The sequence below is a fragment of the Paroedura picta genome, chromosome 7 (genome assembly GCF_049243985.1).
Source record: "Paroedura picta isolate Pp20150507F chromosome 7, Ppicta_v3.0, whole genome shotgun sequence".
Classification (NCBI taxonomy): domain Eukaryota; kingdom Metazoa; phylum Chordata; class Lepidosauria; order Squamata; family Gekkonidae; genus Paroedura; species Paroedura picta.
In genome coordinates, this window is record NC_135375.1 from 25695049 (window position 1) to 25716458 (window position 21410).

The following is a 21410-nucleotide window of genomic DNA, read 5'->3' on the forward strand; positions in this document are numbered from 1 at the left end:
TATGCCATCTGTTTGGTTGCATATAAAATGGGCAATGGAGCAGAAGGAGCCTGTTTTTAATTTTTCTTTTTCTCCATGAACTATGATGTTTTATTGAAGGCTCATACAAAAAAAGGGGGAGGGGAGGCGAGTGGAGAATTAAAACCAGACAGCTCTGACTTCATTGTAAATGTCATATGCACTCCAGCAGACCTTAACAAACGCCACCCCCATCACTTATTTGTTGATCACTCGAGGATTGCACCAAACCACAAATAAAATGTGTTTATCCTCATTGATTGTTAAACACACATGTTGGTGTCAAAACAATAAAATCTATTGCATTAATAGCCATGGTTTAGCAGAACTTCAAAGTGGCAGAGTATGGGGAAATTGCCTTTAATTCCTGTTCAAATCCTAATTTGGGAAGCACGGAAAGGCAGAGAACAATGGCTGATATATCCACCAACAGCAGAGACCATTTTGCACTTGGAAAGAGACGGAAGCGTGCCATTGTGAAAAAGAAGCACGCGCCAAATAGGTGCAAGGGTGGCTCTAAATGTAAATGATTTTATTTTCAAACCAGGACTAATTAAGCATGCAATTAACTGCATTGAAAGGGTAAAGTGGAGCACAATGGGATTTATTTCAAAATAATATGCACACGTCTCGGGATAATGGGCTGTCTGGCTTTGTAGTGCTGTCTGTTTTCTCTCTTACTCCCATGGATTTTTTCCCCTTTTTAATTTTGGGAATATGTATCTACTCTCTATCATGCTGCTAATGACCTGGACTCAGAGGCATGAAAACCACAAGATTCTTACAGGGCGATTTTAAGAACGGTTTCCTGGATCTGTCCCATCAAATAAACCTGAGTAGGATTCTAAGCATAGTATTTATTCCAATGGAAGACTAGATTTTTCTCCAGATAAGCCACTGAAAAGAAGTTCACGTACTTTCACATATAAATGATGGTTTAGTTCTTCCATTCTTCACCCTAATAATTCTCCTCTGTTTATCTTTTTACATTCTGAATGAGCTCTTCTTCTTTGATATTAGAACCCACCTTTTTGATGCATGAATTTCTTTCTGGCATCTCCCTTCTGTCCTCCAGAGTCTTCTCCATACTGTTCACTGTGCCTATGTCATGCCCCACCCGCCATGCTGGAGTTAGAATGCCCTCTGCCAATTTGCAGATGCTCCCTTTTCTTCCCATCTTCTTCTGCCCATTGAAGCCTAGACTCCTTCCTTCTCTGTCTTCAGGCATTTATCAGAAGGCTGTCTCGCTTCCCTTCTTACTCTTTGGGTCCACCCAAGGCTGGCCTGCTATATCTGTCTTCCCCAGCATGCCTGGGAAGTTGATAGCTCTTCATGGTGGGGTGAGCCATATGCTTGTTCATACTGGCATCGGGGTTATTTATTTTTATTTATTTATTTATATTTATATACCATCCTCCCTTTTGGATCAGGGCAGTTTACACTATAACTCTCATAACAATACAGTAGAGTGAAACATTCAAATATTAAAAAATATTAAAACTTATTTAACAGTGAAAAACTTGTATCAACAGTGTAATGACAACAGTACCCAATAAATAACAGTTTAGTCTGACTGCACTGTGGCTCCATTTTTGTTAAGTTTTGGATGATGGTTGGAGGCTTGTTCAACTGTCTTGACCAAATGCCTGGAAGAGCTCCTTTTTGCAGGCCCTGCGGAATCATTTTAGTTCTGACAGGGCCCTGGGAGCTTGTTCCACCAGACGGGGGCTAAGTCTAGTCGTTGATAGACAAGCTTTCCTGGGGCTTCGGACTGACAGTTTGTTGGTGGTTGAGGAGCATAAAGCTCTTTGGGGGGCATGGGTGGAGAGCTGGTTTCTCAGATACTTTGGGCCCAGACCGCGTATGGCCCTGAAGGTGATTATCAGAACCTTAAGCCTGATCCAGTAGTCAACTGGTAGCCAGTGCAGCTGTTGGAGTGGACTCCAAATATGGGCCCTTCAAGGTAATCCCGTAAGAACCCCAGCTGCTGCATTCTGTACCAGCTGGAATTTCCGGGTCAGGGATACGGTAGGCCTGCATAGAGCAAGTTGCAGAAATGTAGCCTAGAAGTGACTGTTGCCTGGATCACTGTGGTTAGGTGTCCTGGGGCTAAGTAGGGCACAAGTAGTTTGGCTTGGCATAGGTGGAAGAACGCCAACTGTGCTACTTTTGCGATCTGTTCCTCCATGGAAAGCCAGCAGTCAAAGATCATGCCCAGGTTCCTGACAGAGTGTGCAACTGATAGTTGCACCCAATCCAGGTTGGACAATCACGCTTCAACCATTGGCCCTTTCCTACTGAACCACAGAACTTCAATCTTTGCAGGATTAAGCTCCTCATTGCTTCCAGACATCTGGCTAATGAGTCTGGGGGTACGTCAGGGTGGCCGTCCATCATGAGGAAAAGATGAGCGTCATCGGCATACCGATGGCATCCCAGCCCAAAACTCCTTATCAGCTGGGCAAGAAGGCGCATAAAGATGTTGAATAGGACTGGGGAGAGAATTGCTCCTTGTGGCACCCCACACTGGAGTTGCCAACAATGTGATTGGTTCTCTCTTATTCTTACCCTGCTTGCAACCCCAGAGGAAAGAGATGAGACCGTAGAGATCAGTCCTCCTGGAGAAAGCAGATGTTTTTTGGGGTGGACTCTATAGCAGTGTACTCCACTGAGGTCCCTATCCTCTCGACTCCACCCCAAAAGGTGCAGGCGTGTCCCAAACTGGATCGGGCAGCCCTACCCTCCCATCCCCTACTGGTGGCTGGGAAGGGCCTGGCAACCCTACTTAACCTATGTCGCTGTAATATGGAGGAGAGAACAACTTTGTAAGCACCTTTTGGTCCCCATTGGGGTGAAAGGCGAGGTATCAACTTTTAAATACATACCCCCCCTCCCTCCCACACACACACACACACACTGACTTTAACGGGGCTTATTTCCAAACATACACAGGGCTGAGGAGCAAGTGGGGGTGCCAATCCCCAGGTGGGACCTGGGGATCCCCTGGAATTACAGTTCACCTCCAGACGAAAGAGATCAGTTCCCTTGGACAAAATGGATGCTTTTTAGGGTGGGCTCCATAGTACCCCACCCCTCCCCGCCCCCAAATCCCGCCCACTCCCGGCTCCACCCCCAAAGTCTCCCGCTGTCTCCCAACCCAGAGCTGGCAACCCAAGCGGGCAAGAGAACCGACGCAAAAACGTCCCGTTCGCCAAACCCCGCCGGAACTGGTCCCGAACTACGCCCTCCGCCCGCCTCGACCGCGGCTTCTCCTCCGCTTCTTCCCCGGCCCAGGCTTCGCGTTCTCGACAGCGACGGCGGCACATTGTCCCTAGCGGCGCTCCGTCCACGCCGCGGCTCGGCGAGCAGCATCATGGCGGCGGCGCTGCTGCTGCTGCGGGAGCGCTCAATGTCAGCCGCCGCTTGGGCCAGGCTCCTCGCGCCGGGGGCAGGGCCAGGGGCCGGAGCAGCCGCCCGCGGGGCCTCCCCGGCTCCGGCCAGGTACGCGGGGCAGGGGAGGAGCGCGGCGGGGGAGGCTTGAGGGCCCTTCCTCTCCTGCCTGCCTGCCCGCCCGTCGCTTCGCCCATGCGAGGAAGGCAACCGCTTGGCTTGTGAGGAGGGTCCTGGGGGGCGGCATCTGGCGACTCGGGAGCAGCCCCGATTGTTCGGGGCGAGGGGGGCGGTCTGGCGTCCAGCCTGTCGGGGTGCGGGCGTCGCACTGGCCCTGCCTGGCTTCGTCAACACGCGCGGGCCTGAGCCACTTTCCAGTGCCCTCGTTGGCGGTCATTTGGAGGCATCTAGGGGGGTTGGGCTGGCTTGGGTCGAGAAGGACACATCTCCATGCTCACCTTGCCACGCACACGGGCAATGGAGCGGAAAGGGTGCCAAATGCAAGTTGGTGACATGTCTGCGTGGCGCCAAATTGTATATCCGGAAGATGAACGGAGCAATCCATGTGCAGGGTAGTTATCACGACAGTAGTACTAGCTTTCTGGCGGTGCAGAGGTAATGTAACTGCTTGGACTGGGAAAGGAGCCCATGATTTCAAAAACCCGGTTATTGCCAGGGTAATTAGTTATTGGTGTGGCATGCTATGCCCGACCATCAGTGAAGGGTATTCCCCTCTTCTCCTCCCCTGCCCATACTCACTAAACCTTTTCACACCTGCATTTCACCTGTCTTGCTTTTGAATGTCATGTGATCTGTGACTAGCTGGAGATGCTGCTTCCAAGCAGGAAGGGCAGTCCTGTAAAACTGACAGACTACTGTTCTCATCTGTCACCATGGCTTGAAAGGGCACACGCATCCCAAAGATTTTGGACAAGCAGAAGTGATTTTAAAAGAGAAGAGTAGTGGTTGTTTAAAGTCCAGGCAACTATTGATTCTTAGGCCTGTATATTATGTGTTTGCTGAACATTTGGGATAATGGTAGTTTAGGGTAGCTGCTTCTAAAACAAATCTTATTTGACAACCAATTCTTCTGGAACTTTCAAAAGGGAGCACTGAATATGTTTAGAAGTACAGATATTAATATGAAAATTACTCACAGTATTTTACTTTCCAAAGAATAGCATGTGACGATTGCTGATTTTATTGAAGATGGCTTCTGAGATTTAATGTTGGCTGTGTTTATAATGTTGATGTTTGTTAGTTGCAGACGTTTAGTATTTTGAAATGGTGACAGCTTAGAGCCAGAAACAAGTACCCATTTATTTTAAGAAAATTATTGATTTCAGCTGTGGAGTTTAAAACAAAAATATGCTCTTGCACTACTGGCTAATCTGAAGGATATGGGAAAGAAGGAGATGAGGAGTCTTTATTTCACACCCTAAAAGAAGAAAAGTTTTAATTGTGCATACTCAAAATGTGGATTTTCTTTGCTTTTTGACCCACATCATTCCATTTTAAAACGAACTGATTATTTTAGTTACTTGTCTCCTGTTACTTCTTTATGTCCGTGATGTATTATGGGGACAACACTCTTCCTATAGAATGCCAACAGGCAGCTCAATCCTATGCATAATTAGTCACAAGCCAGTTGTTTTTAATGGACTTGGCCAAGACAGAAACAGCATAGAATTGGGGTGTCAGGAATAATTCATCCCAAAGCACCTCAAATAATCTCTTGCCATTAAAGTTTTATTTCCGGTTGGTACCCAAAGTAATCTTTGATGAAAATGTTGGAGCAGAAAATTCACTATGAAATGTAGGCACCCATGATGCTGTTTCACAAATCGGACTCTGTGTGATCTGCACTGGAACCGAATATGTAAGTATTTGTTCTGGAAAAGAGAGTACATAGTGTGGCTCTTCTGAGATACTGTGCACATAAAATGCTATGTATGAAGAAAGTCACAGTATGACATTGGTATTTATACCTTAGTAAGTATGTATAAATTCCATAGTTTTGTGAGTTTTTTGTAAAAGGGTTGAATCCCTGTTACTTCCATATTAAATCTCTTTCATAGGTATTTGAGAACTAATGTGTTCATCTGGTATCCATATTCAAATTCATCCAAAATTCAAAGAAAATAAAAGAAATTTTTGTTGTCCCAGTCATCCCAGGTCTTGAATAATTCTTTTTTAGTGTTCTAGAGACAGTAGTGTTTGCTCATGGTTGTGCACAGTGTGATGAGAATTGCACACTGATATGCTTTGCAGGTTTGCAAAGAATCCCCAGTTTCTTTGCTTGGGCACAAACACTGCTTCACTGTGCCCCTAAAATACTGCAGTGGATTGGGTTGCTTGTGCAGTTGACCCTACTCTGGGTCCGTTTCATGATACAGTTTTAAAATTTCAGTGGCAGGGAAATTCCTTGGAAGATTTATGGTGATGATATGAACTTAATTTCATAAATTCCAATGGCACCACTGGTGCTACTTGATTTGAATCTCACATGGTTCATTCTTAAAGCTACCGAGCCACTGTAGCAATTTCTGAGTGGTATGTGAGTTGATAAGGTTTAAACCATCTTTGAGGAGAAACTAATACACATTTTTAATACAATAATGCAAGAGCAATTAACATTTCTGGACTGAAGTCTCTGCTCCTTCATCTCCACATGGCACATGTCAGATCAAAATGCAGAGATATTCCTACTGCATTCAAATAATCAATTTCATGACATGTCCAGCAAGCATCCCACATATTTCATAGCATCATAATTGTCTACTGTTCATTTGGGTTTTTGTTTTGTTTTTTTGCTTCTGATAGCTGCCATATTCTTCAGCAAATAAACAGTCTTCTTTGCAAGATGTATCACTTAACCAGCCGTTCTGTTGCTGCAGGAATCCCAAGAATGTTATTCATTACAAAGCACATATTTGATTGTCAGTGTGAGAAACCTCAATTCTTTTCGTAAGGTCAGTCTGTGTAGCCAGAGAGAACTGGCAGTTTCAAGCAGTATTTGAACTTTGTTCTTCAGTCCGTGTGATTGTTGGCAATGCAAATATATATTGCAGTCCTTTCGTACATTTCCTGACAGTTTTTCAGGCTGAAGTGATATATTCCTTTCGATTTAGAGAAGGTGAGAACTCTTTCCAGGTTGTTTTTGTTTATATAAACTAGCCATGTTCTTCTGTTTAGTAAATGTTAGTTCACATTTGGGGGGTGGGGGGTTGCTGTCAAGTTGCAGATGACTTATGGCGGCCCCATGGGGTTCTCGAGATAAGAGACATTTAGAGGTTTGCTGTTGCCTGCCTCTGCTTTGCAACCCTCACATTTCTTGGTGGTCTCCCATCCAAATACTGACAAGGGAAGATTGTGTTTGGCTTTCAAGAAAGGACACAATCAGGCCAGTCTATCCAGGTCAGGGAAGTTCATATGCTGCTTCTTAAGAAAACTGCTCCAAAGAATTATCAGGCCATATCTTGTGACATTTCTAACTTAAAGCCAGTGTTTATTTCATTTAAAAGCCTTCAGGACTATTAGTATTAATCCATTAGAATAAGAAATTGTGTCTTAATTGTATGTCTCTTTCAATGAAAGAAACAGATTAAACATTCAACAACTCATTTAAAAGAGTATTTACTTTAATCATTGGTATGCCTCTTTCCTATGGTAGTGCTTGTGAGGTGGTTTTCATATGAGGTAAAACAATAAAAAGGATATAAATGGTGGAATAATTTTAAAAAACCCAAAATCCACCACACAAACCCACCAGCTATATGGACAATACGTCTTAATAACAATAATTTAAAAATGTATAGATGATACAGTAATTGGCAAAATCTTGGCAAGGGTCATACTTGTAGAAATCAAAATAACAAACTAAATATTTTTACATAGGGAGAAAGGAGAGCCACTTGCCCCCAGACTAAGGTGACCAGATTTTAACATTGGTAAAGCGGGTCACCATTGACCGGGGGGGGGGGGTGGTTCTTGATTAAAAATTAGGTCTGTATGGAGCAACAAAAAATTTCATAGAACACAAAAATAATATTGTAATATATTTTTAAATTTGAACGTAACTACAATTTGCCAGGTACCCCCAGATGTCCCTCCAAAAATAGCTGAGTTAGTTGTCCAGAAGTCCTTAACGTTGTACATTTATAAACTGAAGTTCTGTACTTGAAATTTTTGTAGTTAGCCATTTATTTCTACTTCCCATACATTTCATAATAGGCTTATGCCCTGTGCTGAGAGTTGAATAGTGTTTTATGGTTTAAAATGTACTGCATGACATTAGCTGTCTTTTAAATATGAGGATGTGTCCCCCGCCCCAGTAATATCTAAAATTTATAGAATTCAGTAACATTTTGGAAGAGTGAAAGATCATAGCCTTTCCCGAAGACGAGGTGGGTTGTGGAACGTTAGCTTTTTCATTCCTCCCAGTTCTGGAATTAAACCCTTTGACTTTTGTACTACTCTGTGATAATAAAAGCATGCTTGTTGGGTTACTGCAGCTCTTGGTATGGTCTGAATAGATTTGTGTGGGGAGACATTTGACATTTCAAAAAACACAGTCAGGGCAAAACTTAGGTCACCTGTGGTTTTTGCAGATTTGTAATCCTTCCACCCCCAGTCTTCTCCCTGTTCCCACCAGTCAGCCCACAAACACAAAATTCCAGTGCCAGTCAAGAGTTAAGAAGATGCTGCATGGGCATAATTTATTGTTCTGTCAGATTTGTTCTTAAGTACCGCTTAAGCTAATGCTTCTGCTGTTGCAGGGTAGATTTGAAATAATACCATGAATGCTAGATTCAAGTCTAGTATCACCTTAGTGACCAGTGGGATTTTCAGGGTGGAAACGAAGGGAGCTTTGACTCTTGAAAGCTTATCCTCTGAAAATCAGTCTCTTAAGATGCTCCAGGCCTTGAAATCTAGCTGCTGTACTGCTGCCCTCTGAAATTGTCATCACAACTGTGTCGTCTTGTTTATACAGCAGTGCCTTGACTGTTATCAGCAGATGGCTTTCTTTCACTCACGATGTTATGGCCTTACTGTTTTCCATACGAAATTGCATGAAAATGAGATCGTGGAAGTAGAGCTGTTAAACATACCCTGCCAGGGTAGCTTAATGAAGGAATCTTTGCGCCCTGTGAGTTTACAACACCCATATTCCTCAGTTTAGGATCAGCAGTGATGTACCTAAAGGGTCATGAGTTCAGTTTCAAAAAAACAGGTGAACTTTTTGTAGTGATTAGCTTTGATATATGATACTAAGTGGCAGCCTGACCTTTGTCTAGTAACTTTAAAATTAGTTTTATTTTGGTATTTATTTAGGCACCAGATGAGCGACATCTGTGTATTTCCAAGTCATAGCTCTCTTGGGAGACAAATATAGTGAATTCACCTGTCCATGTCGTTTGGATATATAAATGTCAGGTACCTTTTCCAGTTTAACAGCTTCACTATATCCTTCTTGCTATCTTCATTTCAAGAATGTACTTCAAAACCTTTAAAACGGTTTGTTTAGAGGAGCACAGTTTGCAAACAGCCTAGTTCCTTGTGATGTGAAAATTGTTTACAGGCAGGAAAACTGCAGATATATAATGCAGATGATTCTATGTATGGATAGGTGGCATAATAAAACAGGTGTGTGTGGGTTTTTCACCCCCATATTTTTTTTCTCGCACGTAAAAATAATACGTCACCAGTGTGTGAATATACAATTTTCTAATGGAACTTCCCTTTTCCATTACACTTGGCAGCCTGCACTCTGGCATGTTCTTTAAAATCATGCATATATTGTCATTCACTTAACAGTGGCAGAAGAAAGAATAAGGTATTCTCTGGTTACTGTGGAGATTTGTGAGGACCCAGTGTGGTATCGTGTCATAGTCTATAGGAGACCCAGGTTCTAATCACTACTTTAGCATGGAAACTTGCTGGATGACTTTGAGCCAGTTACACAGCCTAACCTACCTCACAGGGATGCTGCGCAGAGAACTGAATTCTCTGAATTGAATACCAGTTCAGGTTTAAGGTACTGGTACTCACCTTCAAGGCCATACGCAGCCAGGGTCCTGCGTATCTCAAGGACCGTCTGCTTGCTTATACTCCCCAAAGAGCGACCTGCTCTATCCATTCAAACAGATTGGTGATTCTTGGTCCCAAGGAGATTTGCCTGGCCTCAACCAGAACCAGGGCCTTCTCTGTTGTGCCAACCTGGTGGAACAAACTCCCCAATTAAATTAAGGCCCTATTGGAATCCAAACTGTTCTGTAGAGCCTGTAAAATGGAGCTTGCCAGGCTTTTGATTGAGACCGGTGCCAGGACCTCCTTCAAACCCGGCCCCCTGTCAAGCAACTCTGACATTCCAAATACACACAACCTAAAGCTGCTGCTCAGCTGCTGTCTCCCCTTCTGACTTGGTCTATTACCCAGCACACAAAGTCCTGAGCTTTGGCTACTGTTTGGCTGTTTTTGTTTATTACACCCTCTGTTAATGTTGTTAAATATGATTTAAATGTACTAGTTCTGCTGTTACATGTATACTTGAGAAGTTACAGTACGATGGATGGATGGATGGATGGATGGATGGATGGATGGATGGATGGATGGATGGATGGATGGATGGATGGATGGATGGATGGATGGATGGATGGATGGATGATAAAGGCAACAAGGGGTAACAGTGTAAGCTGCAGTGGAATTTCCCAACAAAATAATTGCATGGTATGGGAGGGTGAGTGCCCCTTTCCATTAGTTCCCCAAAGCTAACAAAGAAGCTCATGTAGAAGAAAAAATCATGGATTGTTCAGTGGGACCAGGAGGGAGGAAATGTGTGCCTGTACAGAAGACTCAAATGAACAATGATTGGGTAAGTACAGCCCTGTTTTTATCATCAGGTCTGTTTGTGCAGTCACACATTGGCAGAATAGCAAGGTCACTTTCTAAGGTGACGAGTGTGATGTTAAGTAAACAAGCTGTAAAGAACTGCTTTCCCAACTGCAGCGTCATGTCTGGAATTTGTGTCCACAGGGTGGTGACGTATAAAAATAAAAATGGAAAAACATGTGGTGGCAGATTTTGCCCAAGTACAAACCAGGCCCGACCCTGCTTAGCGTCCGAGATCAGACAAGATTAGGTGTGTTTAGGGTGGTATGGCTGTAGCCAGAGCCAGAGCCTTCCGAAAGAGTGTGAAGTAGTCGTGGTGGTACCCATACATAAGAAAAGTAACAGGAATGAACCTCAAAACTATAGACCACTAAACCTCCTCGGTACCATAAATAAATTATATGCAAGACATCTATACTGGAAATATAGAGATTGGCTAGCAAAGGAACAAGGGGGCTTTAGAGAAGGACACTCTACCCTGGATCACTGTATGCTGGTAGATCACCTGATAGCTAAATATTCCTCTAAGAAATCAACTTTCCTTTATATTTCTTTTATTGATTTTAAATCTATTTCTGATTCTGTTCCAAGAGAACTGCTGTGGGCATATTTTGTCAAGTAAAGCTTTGTGGGAAAACACTGCAGAGGTTGTGTAAGCTCTTGAAATGTGTGTGGTAATCTGCAACTCATAAGTGACACCAGCTCAGGTGTAACAAAGTCCAATGACTGCAAGAATTCACCTCAAGCATGTCTAAGAGGAAGCCTCTTTTCCTAGCATAGGAGAAAGTGTGAAAACCTGAATTTGGTTCAGCTAAAACAGTAGCCCAGGCTAGCCAGATCTCAGAAGTTAAGCAGAGTCATCCATGGTAGTATTTGGAAGGGAGCCCTCCAAGGAACTCCAAGGCAGAGGAAGGCAATGGCAAACCACCTCTGAAGTCTCTTGCCATGAAGACCACACAGGATTGCCATAACTCAGGTGTGACTTGACCGCGCTTTCCACCAAAGCAATAAAGCCCTTCAAATATCCCAAGTTGTGAAGTGTGTGTTCAGAGTCATGGTAGAGGAATGAAAATGGTGGCAGGTGAAATTGAGACACCATCTTGTGTGGAATGGCAAGGCTTGGATAGAACTGCTTGTGAGGCCATGAGCTTGCTGATTCTTTGGGACAGAAGTGACCACTGCTAGAAAAGACACTCCGACAACAAAGGACACATGGTCATGGGTTCAAACAGTTTATATATTAAATGGGATAAGACCGAGGACAGACTCCAATAGAGCCAAGTCACTGGTGGAAACAAAGTAAAAATTCCTTTCAAGAACTTTTTGGGAAGATAATGAGTGAAAACAGATTTTCCTAACATGGTTGTCAAAAGCAGAGGCTTTATTTTCAGATGAATTATGTTGCCAGGGACAACTGTGGCTTCCAGGGCAAAAAGTGGTGCATAGGTGTCTTAAAGATTGCATGGGCCAGGATAGTCTGGTTCCTTTTGTGGTTGGGTGGATGGTGTCTGGGGATTATGTAGGCCATAATATTCCAACTATCTTTATCCTAAAGGTGGTGGCCAGTTTTGAACTTCTAGCTTCAACTTCTGAGGAGTTATGCATGCAGTAGACCAGTCCTTGTATTACTAATGATTACCCTCTCTGCAGTTTACTGTGATGTCAATCAGATTGAGCTGGTATTTACAGGTTTTTATAGAGAAACACAGGCAGCTGTATTGGTGTCTTCCTTCAGTGAACTTAGAATGGTCTAATTGTTTAGGATTGTGCTGTAAATTAATTAACCTTTTGGTCATTTTTAAATTTCCTTTGTATTCGATTTTAGTAACTGATTGCTAATGGATATTTTTTGTCATTTCAGACAGACCCATTTTAGTAAACAGCTGCTAGTGGCAATTATTTACCTGTTCTTACAAACCCACTTGCTTTGGGTTAACGAAGAGTGCTTGCACTCGAAAGCTCACGCCCTGAATAAATCTTTGTTGGTCTTAAAGGTGCTTAAAGCATGGTTGAGTCACTTTTGAAGGAAACATCTTTCTTCTGTTTTCTACCCCTTCGTTTAGTTTCCAAATCATTGTGGTGTTCTCTTTAAAATGTCCATAGTGCTTCCTACAATCCTGCCCTTTTTCATTGTATGATCTTCCATGGTCTTAAAAAAAAAGTTCTAATGTTGTTTGGTGCTATAGCAGAACCACTGAAATGTCTTAACTCCATTGAGTCATGTATAGATTTGCATATATCTCTGAATTGAGTTTTTTAATCTTTCCTGGTGAGAAATTACTTGAAAGCCTTTAACCCAGGGGTGGTCAAACTGTGGCCCTACAGATGTCCATGGACTACAATTCCCATGAGCTCCTGCCAGCGAACGCTTTGCCTCTATCCTGTAACATAAATAAAGCCCTACTGGGGCGGTGAGAGGAGTTGGGATTCATCGCCTATCTGATTGGGCCCCTGGGGAGTCACTTATCCTGGAGTACCAATCAAGCAGGGGACGTCCCGTCCCCAGAAGCCTCCCCATCTGCCTTCCAGCGCGTGAAGAGGCAGCAGTCAGGTAAGGCGGCCCCGGGCCCAAGCAGCCCTGCCGTGCCATGGCTTTGCCAGACCTTGGAAGGGCTGGGGAGAGGCAGGGAGCTCCCCCAGAGCTCGCCCCCACCCCAAGCAGCCACACCAGGCCTTGGTTGAGCTGCCGGGGGGGGGGGCAGGCTGAGCCCATTATATTTTTGTACATTGGGCTTTTCTGCTAGTAGCTTATAAAATCGTACTATTTTAAAGGGAGGTGCTAAAGGGGGGGGGGGTTCTGAATTTTGTGCACTCAAGCCCAATCTCAGAAGCAAAGCAGGGACAACCCTAGTTAGCACTTGATTTGGAGGCTACTGTGAAGTCCAGGGTTTCAGTACGGAGGCAGGCAGTGGTAAACCACCGTTGTTCAAGTCTTGCCTTTAAAACTCTGCAGGGTCATGGTGACTTATGAGCTGTGGCTTGATGGCATTTTACACACACTCTCTCTCACACACACACCCCTCCAAGTGTGGCACCTAATAATCATGAAGTGTCAACATCTTCAAATCGCTGCACTGTACTTCTTCAGCATTCATTTTTAAGGGCCAGGAATTTATTAGAGCTATTTAAAGTACAGAGGCCTCAGCAAATTCACATTTAGATAATGTTCGAATTTGTTAGCTTGTTGAAGCTGGGTTTTTGCTTGGGCTTTCCATTTTCCTGGGGGACAGTAGGGGAACCTTCTGTCTTTCTGTCTGTCAGGCTATTTAGATTATATTCATACCACATAGCTTTCAGATATTGTGAGATGCTCATGTATTATTTTGTTGTTTCATGTAAACCGCCCTGAGTCTTCGGGGAGGGCGGTATATAAATACAATATAAATAAATAAATGAATGTAGCATTCCAATCTGTGCAAGGAAGGAAGCTATGACATCTGTTTTACTTTCTAATTTATGTATGTATTTGAACTGTTCATAAGTAGTAGAAAGTCTGCTTTATTTATTTTTATTATGAACTTAGGCAGATAAATGGACTCCGGGGAATGGTAGAGGACAGGAAGGCCGGGAGGATCATTGTCCATGGGGTCACGATGGGTCGGACACGACTTTGCACCTAACAACAACAAGGCAGATAGTGAGTGGGTGGGCAGGAAGGGATGTGCCAGTGTTTGTCTCTTGTGCCCTTCCTTGCATACCCAGGGATTTGCTGATCGCCACTGTGGGATGGTAGGTGAATTTCCTCCAGGCCAGGCTGGATTCTGGAGATTTTTGGTGGAGGGATCACTTGAGCATGAAACTGGGGTCACTGTGGGTAGGCAGCTTGTTGTAAATTTCCTGCCTTCTGGAGGGGGTTGGATTAGATGACCATGGAGATCCCTTCCTATTCTATGATTCTATCTTCTGCCTCTGCTGATTGGGCTTTCCTGTAGCTGGAAAAAGATACAGATTAAATATGTAAATCTAATATTTCAGTTTCGTTGTAAGGCCACCAGTGATGAAAAAGCAGTGGCATGGAATATGCAGTAACTGTTAATTACATACATACATACATACATACATACATACATACATACATACATACATACATACATACATACATACATACATACATACATACATACATACATACATCCTTTCCCCTCAGACCAATTCTTTTTGGTTTTATTTTAAGTTAATAAATGGAAGACATGGGTTGGATCCAGCGAAAGGGGAGAGCTGTTATTTTTCAAAGGTTTGTGCAAAAGCTATTAGAAGAATTAATTGTAGCATATTACCAACTATTTCATATAGTGGTTCATCTGCTTCCACTTGCACAACAGCCTGCTCAACCTCTCTCACAAATGAAAGAACATATGTGAACTTAATCTTGTTTTTCTTATACGGAGCTCTAGTGGGAAGGTGGAAAACAGCCCTCCTGTGAGCAGAAGATGACTTCCACATTAGGAAGGGTATCTTTCAGATCCAGCTCACTGTTAGAGCTGATGTGTCAATAGAGCAGGGGTGGCCGAACTGTGGCTCTCCAGAGGTCCATGGAGAGTATGGATTACTCTGCGGAGGCAAGTGAATTATTCTGCAGAGGCAGAATCCTGGAAAGGATTGTATAGATCACTTGTAGAGGAAGGAGTGCATCAGAAGAACCTTGCACAAGGTCTAACAATTTGTTCAAAATCTGTGCATCAACCTGTCCTGTTGTGAAACTCATTTATAGTCCTGGTGCTAAAACCTATAATCACCAACTGAACTGGTAAGCACTGTGAACTTAGGCAGATTGTAAGCGGGTGGGCAGAAAGGCATCATCTGGGCATGGAATTGGGGTCACTGTGGGTGGGCAGGTCATTGTAAATTCCCTGCCTTCTGCAGGGGGTTGGACTAGAGGACCCTGGGGGTCCCTTCCAACTCTATGATTCTATTATTCTATGAAAGTCATGTAGACCTCCTGATGGCATCTTTGAGGTTCAAAGTTCCAGGAGAGTGGCAGTAGCTTTGTCATCCCCCCCCCCCAAAAAAAAAATCTATTCGTGACAAACCAGCTACTGTACTTTCATAGAGTAGTACAGTCCTTGCCACTGGCAGTCTTTCAGTGATAGAGAGCCTGTAGGCTGACACGAAGTGCAGCCTGTTGTGAACTGCTAAGTGGTCGTCTGCCAAAAACTCAGCAGACAGAACTAATTGGGGGGTGGGGGGGGTGGATTTTTGTGCCCTCATCTCACTCTTCCTTTTTTTTTCTTTTTTTAACAAGATGGATATTGTTAAAGTAACTTGTTTATGTAAGATTTGTCTGCCTCTGTTTTCTCATTGAACGAATCGTTTTTTAACTTCACGTCTTGCGCTGCAGGTCACTGAACACTTCCACATGGCAGCTGGCACAGGACCAAGCCCAAGACACGCAACTCATCACAGTCGATGAAAAATTGGTAAGCGCTCACGGCTGTGCACGCGCACCTTGAGAGCAGTCTCTGCACAACTAGTATTCCATGCGCTTCATGTCGTCCCATTCTCTTCTAAGGAAGCAGTGTTAGTATAACTGCTAAGTCCAGAACCGCCCTTTATGTAAGACAAGCGCTTCTATGTCCTAAAATCCTTATAAAAGTATGCATTTGGACATGGAAGTGTTATATCTTGATGTGAGCTAAATTGTTAGACCCCAGAAGAAAGCGTTTGTTTTTACAGCAGATGTGCCGTTTTGAAATCCAGACAGTTTCCTCTCCATGGAAATTATGCACAATTTGCCAACGCTTCCTAAGATTAATGGTTGGGGTTGTCTCATCTTCAAAAGTAATACAGTACAAAGGAGCCATGCAAATTAATTGTAAACTGTGTTCATGCACACTGTTTTTTTAAAATATGCACGAAGGATTACAATTAGAAAGGACCGTGTAGCATTCTTTTCCTAATCAGTCCCAGATCACCACTTTGGCAGTCTTTAAGTTTTAACATATTGCCGCGTGTGGTCCGTTACTAGTCCTGTGATGCAACCTGATATTTATGCTTACGTTGTACAATAGCCTAACTTCTATAATGTATCCAAGAGTTTTGGTGGAAATGGCATGGCTGAAGTAATGATCTCCACTAGCAGTTGCATGGCATTTGATCTTGGGGGGGGAAGATAGTCAACCACCTAGGACAGGGGTAGTCAAACTGCGGCCCTCCAGATGTCCATGGACTCCAATTCCCAGGAGCCCCTGCCAGCGAATGCTGGCAGGGGCTCCTGGGAATTGGAGTCCATGGACATCTGTAGGGCCGCAGTTTGACTACCCCTGACCTAGGACATGCAGTCCCTAACAAACTCAACTTTGGCCACATGCAGATCTGTGTGTATATATCAGTGATGCCTTCAAAATTAATATTAATCATGAAAGCGGATCTCTTACAATGCATTATCCCCTTCTAAACCCATTCACTTCAGTTAATTTAAAAGAGTATTTAGGATTGCACTGTTAGGTTTACTTCTTGAAGGATCCATAAACCTGAAAAACAGCTCTTGCTGCAAAATGTTGGCTGTTGTCCTCAAGCACTTCTCTTAATGAACATTGTACTCAGAGTGTGTGTGTATGTGTTTGTTTGTGTGTTTGTTTGTAATGGGCAAATATTTTACATGCAAGACAACTTTTTCAGGTTTTAGTTTATATAGCCAACACAGTTGTTCCAGGCTTTCTCTCCAGACTTTTGAAAAGAAACGTTTCTCTACATTTTTGGAATGCCTTCTCCTAATGTCTTTATTGTCATTCTTTAAAGCAGCGGTAGTCAACCTGTGGTCCTCCAGATGTCCATGGACTACAATTCCCATGAGCCCCTGCCAGCGTTTGCTGGCAGGCACTCGTGGGAAATGTCGTCCATGAACTTCTGGAGGACCACAGGTTGACTACCCCTGCTTTAAACAATAGACACTAGCCTATAAAAAAACTTTCATTTAGCCACTTTGCCATGCCTTTTTGAATCATATGCTTTTCTGTTCCAGTCTGTTTGAAGTCCTGTTCATAATTGAGTGATGCTGCAAACCATTGGACTGGTCGCTGCAAATTTTTAGTATGAGCAGTGTTTATTTATCTATTTATTCAGCTTATATACCGCCCCTTACTCATATGCTAGGTGGGATCCATCCAGCTTTTCCACTGATGGAAAGGAGAGGAGAATGCCTCTTTTAAATAGCACCAAGGTTATGCTGGGGGGTCATAGAATGCTAATGGGCATAAGCCATGTGCGAAGGGGGCTATAAAAAGGAAAGGAATTGGGTGAAGTAGAATGACGAAGCTGGTTTGCAATCTATCATATAGCTACAAAAAGGCAAAGTTCAATATGTCTGTCTGTGGCAGTAATAAGTTTGGTAACTGATAAATGCAATCCACTTTTAATTAGGGCAGCTTCAGCCTTTTCAGTAGTTGGCCCTACTCCTGTAGCTTATTCAAGTTTCCTAATAATGTGGCAGGACTCTGTGTACTCATTCATAATTTGAGGCAACTTCTGTTGCTTTTTGAATTTCACACCATGGTTGTTAAGAATGTTACTGATCTGGCTTCCATTCTGTCTCCTCTCCCTTACATATATTAGAATTTTAACTTGGTGGAACAATTGTTCCTTTTTGGTTTTGGTTTTTAAATATCTGCCCACACTTCATAAATGTTTGTTAATAAAAAGCTATTCAGGTTGCTGTTATTTTCTGATTTTTATGAAAGGATGGTGCACAGTAGTTTGACCACAGGAATATTTTTTTTATTATGGCAAACTTGAAATGTGGGTGCCAAATTAGGATGCAGTACGACTGATTCATTTATCAGTTCTACATATGTTTTTGCTCTTTGTTCTGCCTTTTAAAAAAAGAATGACACCCCAGTAAACTATTATTTTCCTTTGCAGAAAGTGTACAAGCTGCATTTTGCTTTTGCCAAGAAATAGTTGTACAGCTGCAGTGTGTAAGGAATCGCAGCTTTTTGCAGAACAGCCAGCATGTTGTGCAACTTTGAGTTGTCTGCTAGCTGTAACTACGCGCTGTTTCCTTGCTCTCCTATTTACAATAATAAATTTAAGGATTAATAAAATAAGTTAAAATGCTGTCGTTATTCCTGGAAATAGAATGTGAAAGTCAACAAAGGATATTCTGCTTGTGACGTCTACGCTTGGTTTAAGTGTGTCATGAAGCAGTGCTAGATAGAATGGAAGATCACTGTTCTCAAACCGTCAAGTGTGTTACATTTTATACCATCCCCAAAGACCGAAGTGCCTTGAGGCAGCCATTTCTAGTAAGCTCCTCCCAAAAAGACACCATGCTTAGCCTAGGGTTTCTGGGAACTGCCTGGCAACTGGTGGGATGTTTGGGGGCATGCAGCATTGCTGGAGGATGTTTTGCTTAAATGCACCCTCACATCCTTATCAGAAGTTCTTGCCAGAAGTAACAACAGGACAAAAACTCTATGGTAAAACCATAGCGTTTCCGGTGATTCCTAGAGCTACCCTTAGTTACTTAAAGTAATTCATTTAAAAAAGAATTTGGGGGCAGGGGTCTCCCACCCCCACCAGGAGGCTTGCTAACCCTAGTTTAGGCCTAGCCATTCCTGCTTCCGTAATGTTTTTCCTTGTGAAATAAAGTGGTGGGGACTTCAAAATTAAAACATAGGTCCTTCCAGGGTGGCCTAACAGCAGCCTCAGCTGAGCGATCAGTATTTAGAATTCCAAAAGTCTGGAGTTTATCCTGAGAACCTGATAGCCGAGGTTTGCCATCCGATCTTGGCTGGTGTGATCCATTGCAGGGTAAGAGATGGCCCCTGTAGGCTTTCTCTGTGTTGGGAAATTGCCCTCTTGTTGATGTGAGATGTCAGCAGTAGTCTCCCTCAGTGAGGCTTAAAATGATTTAACTTCTAATGTATGAAACCAAATTGGTTCCAGTACTAGTACAGAGACCATGTTTCTCCTTGTATAAAGTGGTGTGCTTCACATATGGTTCTCTTAAACTGCAGTAATCCCTGCAGTGCTTCTGCATCGAGCCAGCATGATGGTGATCGTATGCCTTGTCAGTCCAACTCATTTAAATTTGCGGTTGGCGTTCTGTTGTGGGGCTGTTCTGCTGCCCCTTATTTTCCACCTCAATATCAAAGAAACCAACAGAAGGAGCTGGCTTTCTTGGGCAAGCTTTGTTGTAAACCCTCTCATTTTGACTTGTAACAGAGGATAGTATGGGCCCAGAGAAAGGAGAGGATGTGTTTTTTTTTTTTCAAATGAATCTTCCCATAATAATGTTGATGTAATTCTTTGTCAGTTTAAGACAGATTTCCTAAGCTTTTCCAGATCAGTCCAAGAAGTGCACCTCTTCCTGCCACAGCGAGCCTTTTTGTGTTGGAAGAAGCATATTCAAAACCGTTATGCCTCACTCAGAACATGGGCATAGTGGGAACCTGCTTAATTTTTTCCTCTCGTATTTTGTAGTGGAATGGGCCATAGCTAATGACAGCAATAACCCATGTGCTATGTCAGCAGAAATATACTACCTAAATACAAACAGCGTCTACCTTTTTAATGAGCACACTAGTTAAGTGTTCTAGACTTTCTCTGTTTGGTTTTCAGAAGTGCACGTTAAGAGGCAGACTCATATGTGTCAAGCTAAAGGTCTGAGTGCCCTCGGAAGGGATGCCCTTAGAGGTGATATAAGCTCAGTTTATCCCTAGCCCTTCTTCAGCCCTTTACAGATACACGGATGGTAGGATCAGAAGACAACATTATCTCGTTTTCTCTTGGTCAGCAATTGTGTGCCCACCCACTTCTTGAACTCATATTGGTGAGGGCCCACGGTGCAATCTCTTATTTTTCATGGCTTCTTTGTTTCTGCAGGGGACCTGAAAGCATCTCTCTGATCCCGGTCTTCTCCTTTGATCCGCTTGACCTCAGGCCGGAGATGAGTGAATGCTGCCAGCTGAGCTGTTTGTCTTTACTGTGTGTTGGTTACGCTTGGAGGCCTGAATAATTCTTTTGACTTGGGAAAGGTTCATTCTGGCACAGCGTTAGGACCTCTTATAGACATCACTACCGATACTTCAAGTTTCTGTTCTGGAACGCAGCGTATTGAAAGCGCTAATTGACGTGTAAAGTTGACTATCGTGAGCAAGCCTTGATCTCATAAACTCGGTCGTTAATTTTTGCAGATGAGTAAAATAGGAAGAGTAAATGCTCCGTGAGCAATTAGGTTTTGTCAAATATAAGAGGCATACAGTGCATTCATGCAAGTTGGCAGCCAATCGAAAGGTTGTGCCAAAGGAGATCCACCCTGGCAGTAGTCATTCAGCTGTCACTAATCTTGCACGTCTAATGTGTCATTCAAGAGAAGGCCCTGCTAGATCCTTAAGACTGGTAGCAAGAAGTTTGGGAGCTTTTAAAAAAAGAAGCAGGTGAATTGCAAGTGCCTACTTCCTAATAGATTTCCTTCTCTTAAAGGTTTGTAGCAGGGAATATCCATAGTTGGATCTAACGGTGCTTCCGTTAGATGTGGCATATCTTCATCAGCCTCGGTAAGGGTTTATTAAGTTTGATTATTGCTCAATCTCCAAATCTACCCAGAAAAAAATCCACAGGACAACATTTGAACTGTGTCGGAGTACGAATTGCAGCCTGTGACAATGCAGCGCCATGAAAGAAATTGAAATCCTTGGCGACAAAATTATGTGGATCTGTCGAATACGCTCATTTCTAGAAGTTGAATATGTTAGGCTTCATCGTCTTAAAAAGAAAGTGCTGACGGATTTAGCTTTCTCCTAAAGAGTTTCAGCCTAGCAGGTTAAGTAAGACGTTTAACTGCAAAAAAGCAAGAACACAGACACACAAAACATAGTTTTTGATAACTGAGTGACACAAGGTAGTTTGGCAGTCCAAAAAATCCTGAAAAGAATTTTACTTGTGCTGGATTTGTTGCAACCTTGGAAAGGTGTGGTTTTTTGATGCTTCTTAGAAAGTGAACTGCAAAATGAACACCAGCAGACTGCCTCAAAAACTCCTCTGGCAAGAACGACCAACTGAATGGAAGATCCAGCAGCTGGCACCAAAGAAAACATGGCTTAAACAGATCGAGGAAGACCTTAGAAACCAGCAGTTGACTATCCATATGGCCAAAACCCCTGCCACAAATC

At 43.1% G+C, this 21410-nt stretch overlaps 1 protein-coding gene across 1 annotated transcript in view; it reads left to right on the forward strand.

Annotated features, from left to right (window-relative positions):
• Nucleotides 1-428: 428 nt before the first annotated feature.
• Nucleotides 429-21410, forward strand: part of NDUFS4 (NADH:ubiquinone oxidoreductase subunit S4) — a 55362-nt gene continuing 34380 nt past the window's right edge. Inside the window, exons 1-3 of the mRNA XM_077346384.1 lie at nucleotides 429-520; nucleotides 3157-3519; nucleotides 15638-15716. Of these exons, the coding sequence (XP_077202499.1) occupies nucleotides 429-520; nucleotides 3157-3519; nucleotides 15638-15716 (534 nt within the window). The remainder of the gene's footprint in view (nucleotides 521-3156; nucleotides 3520-15637; nucleotides 15717-21410) is intronic.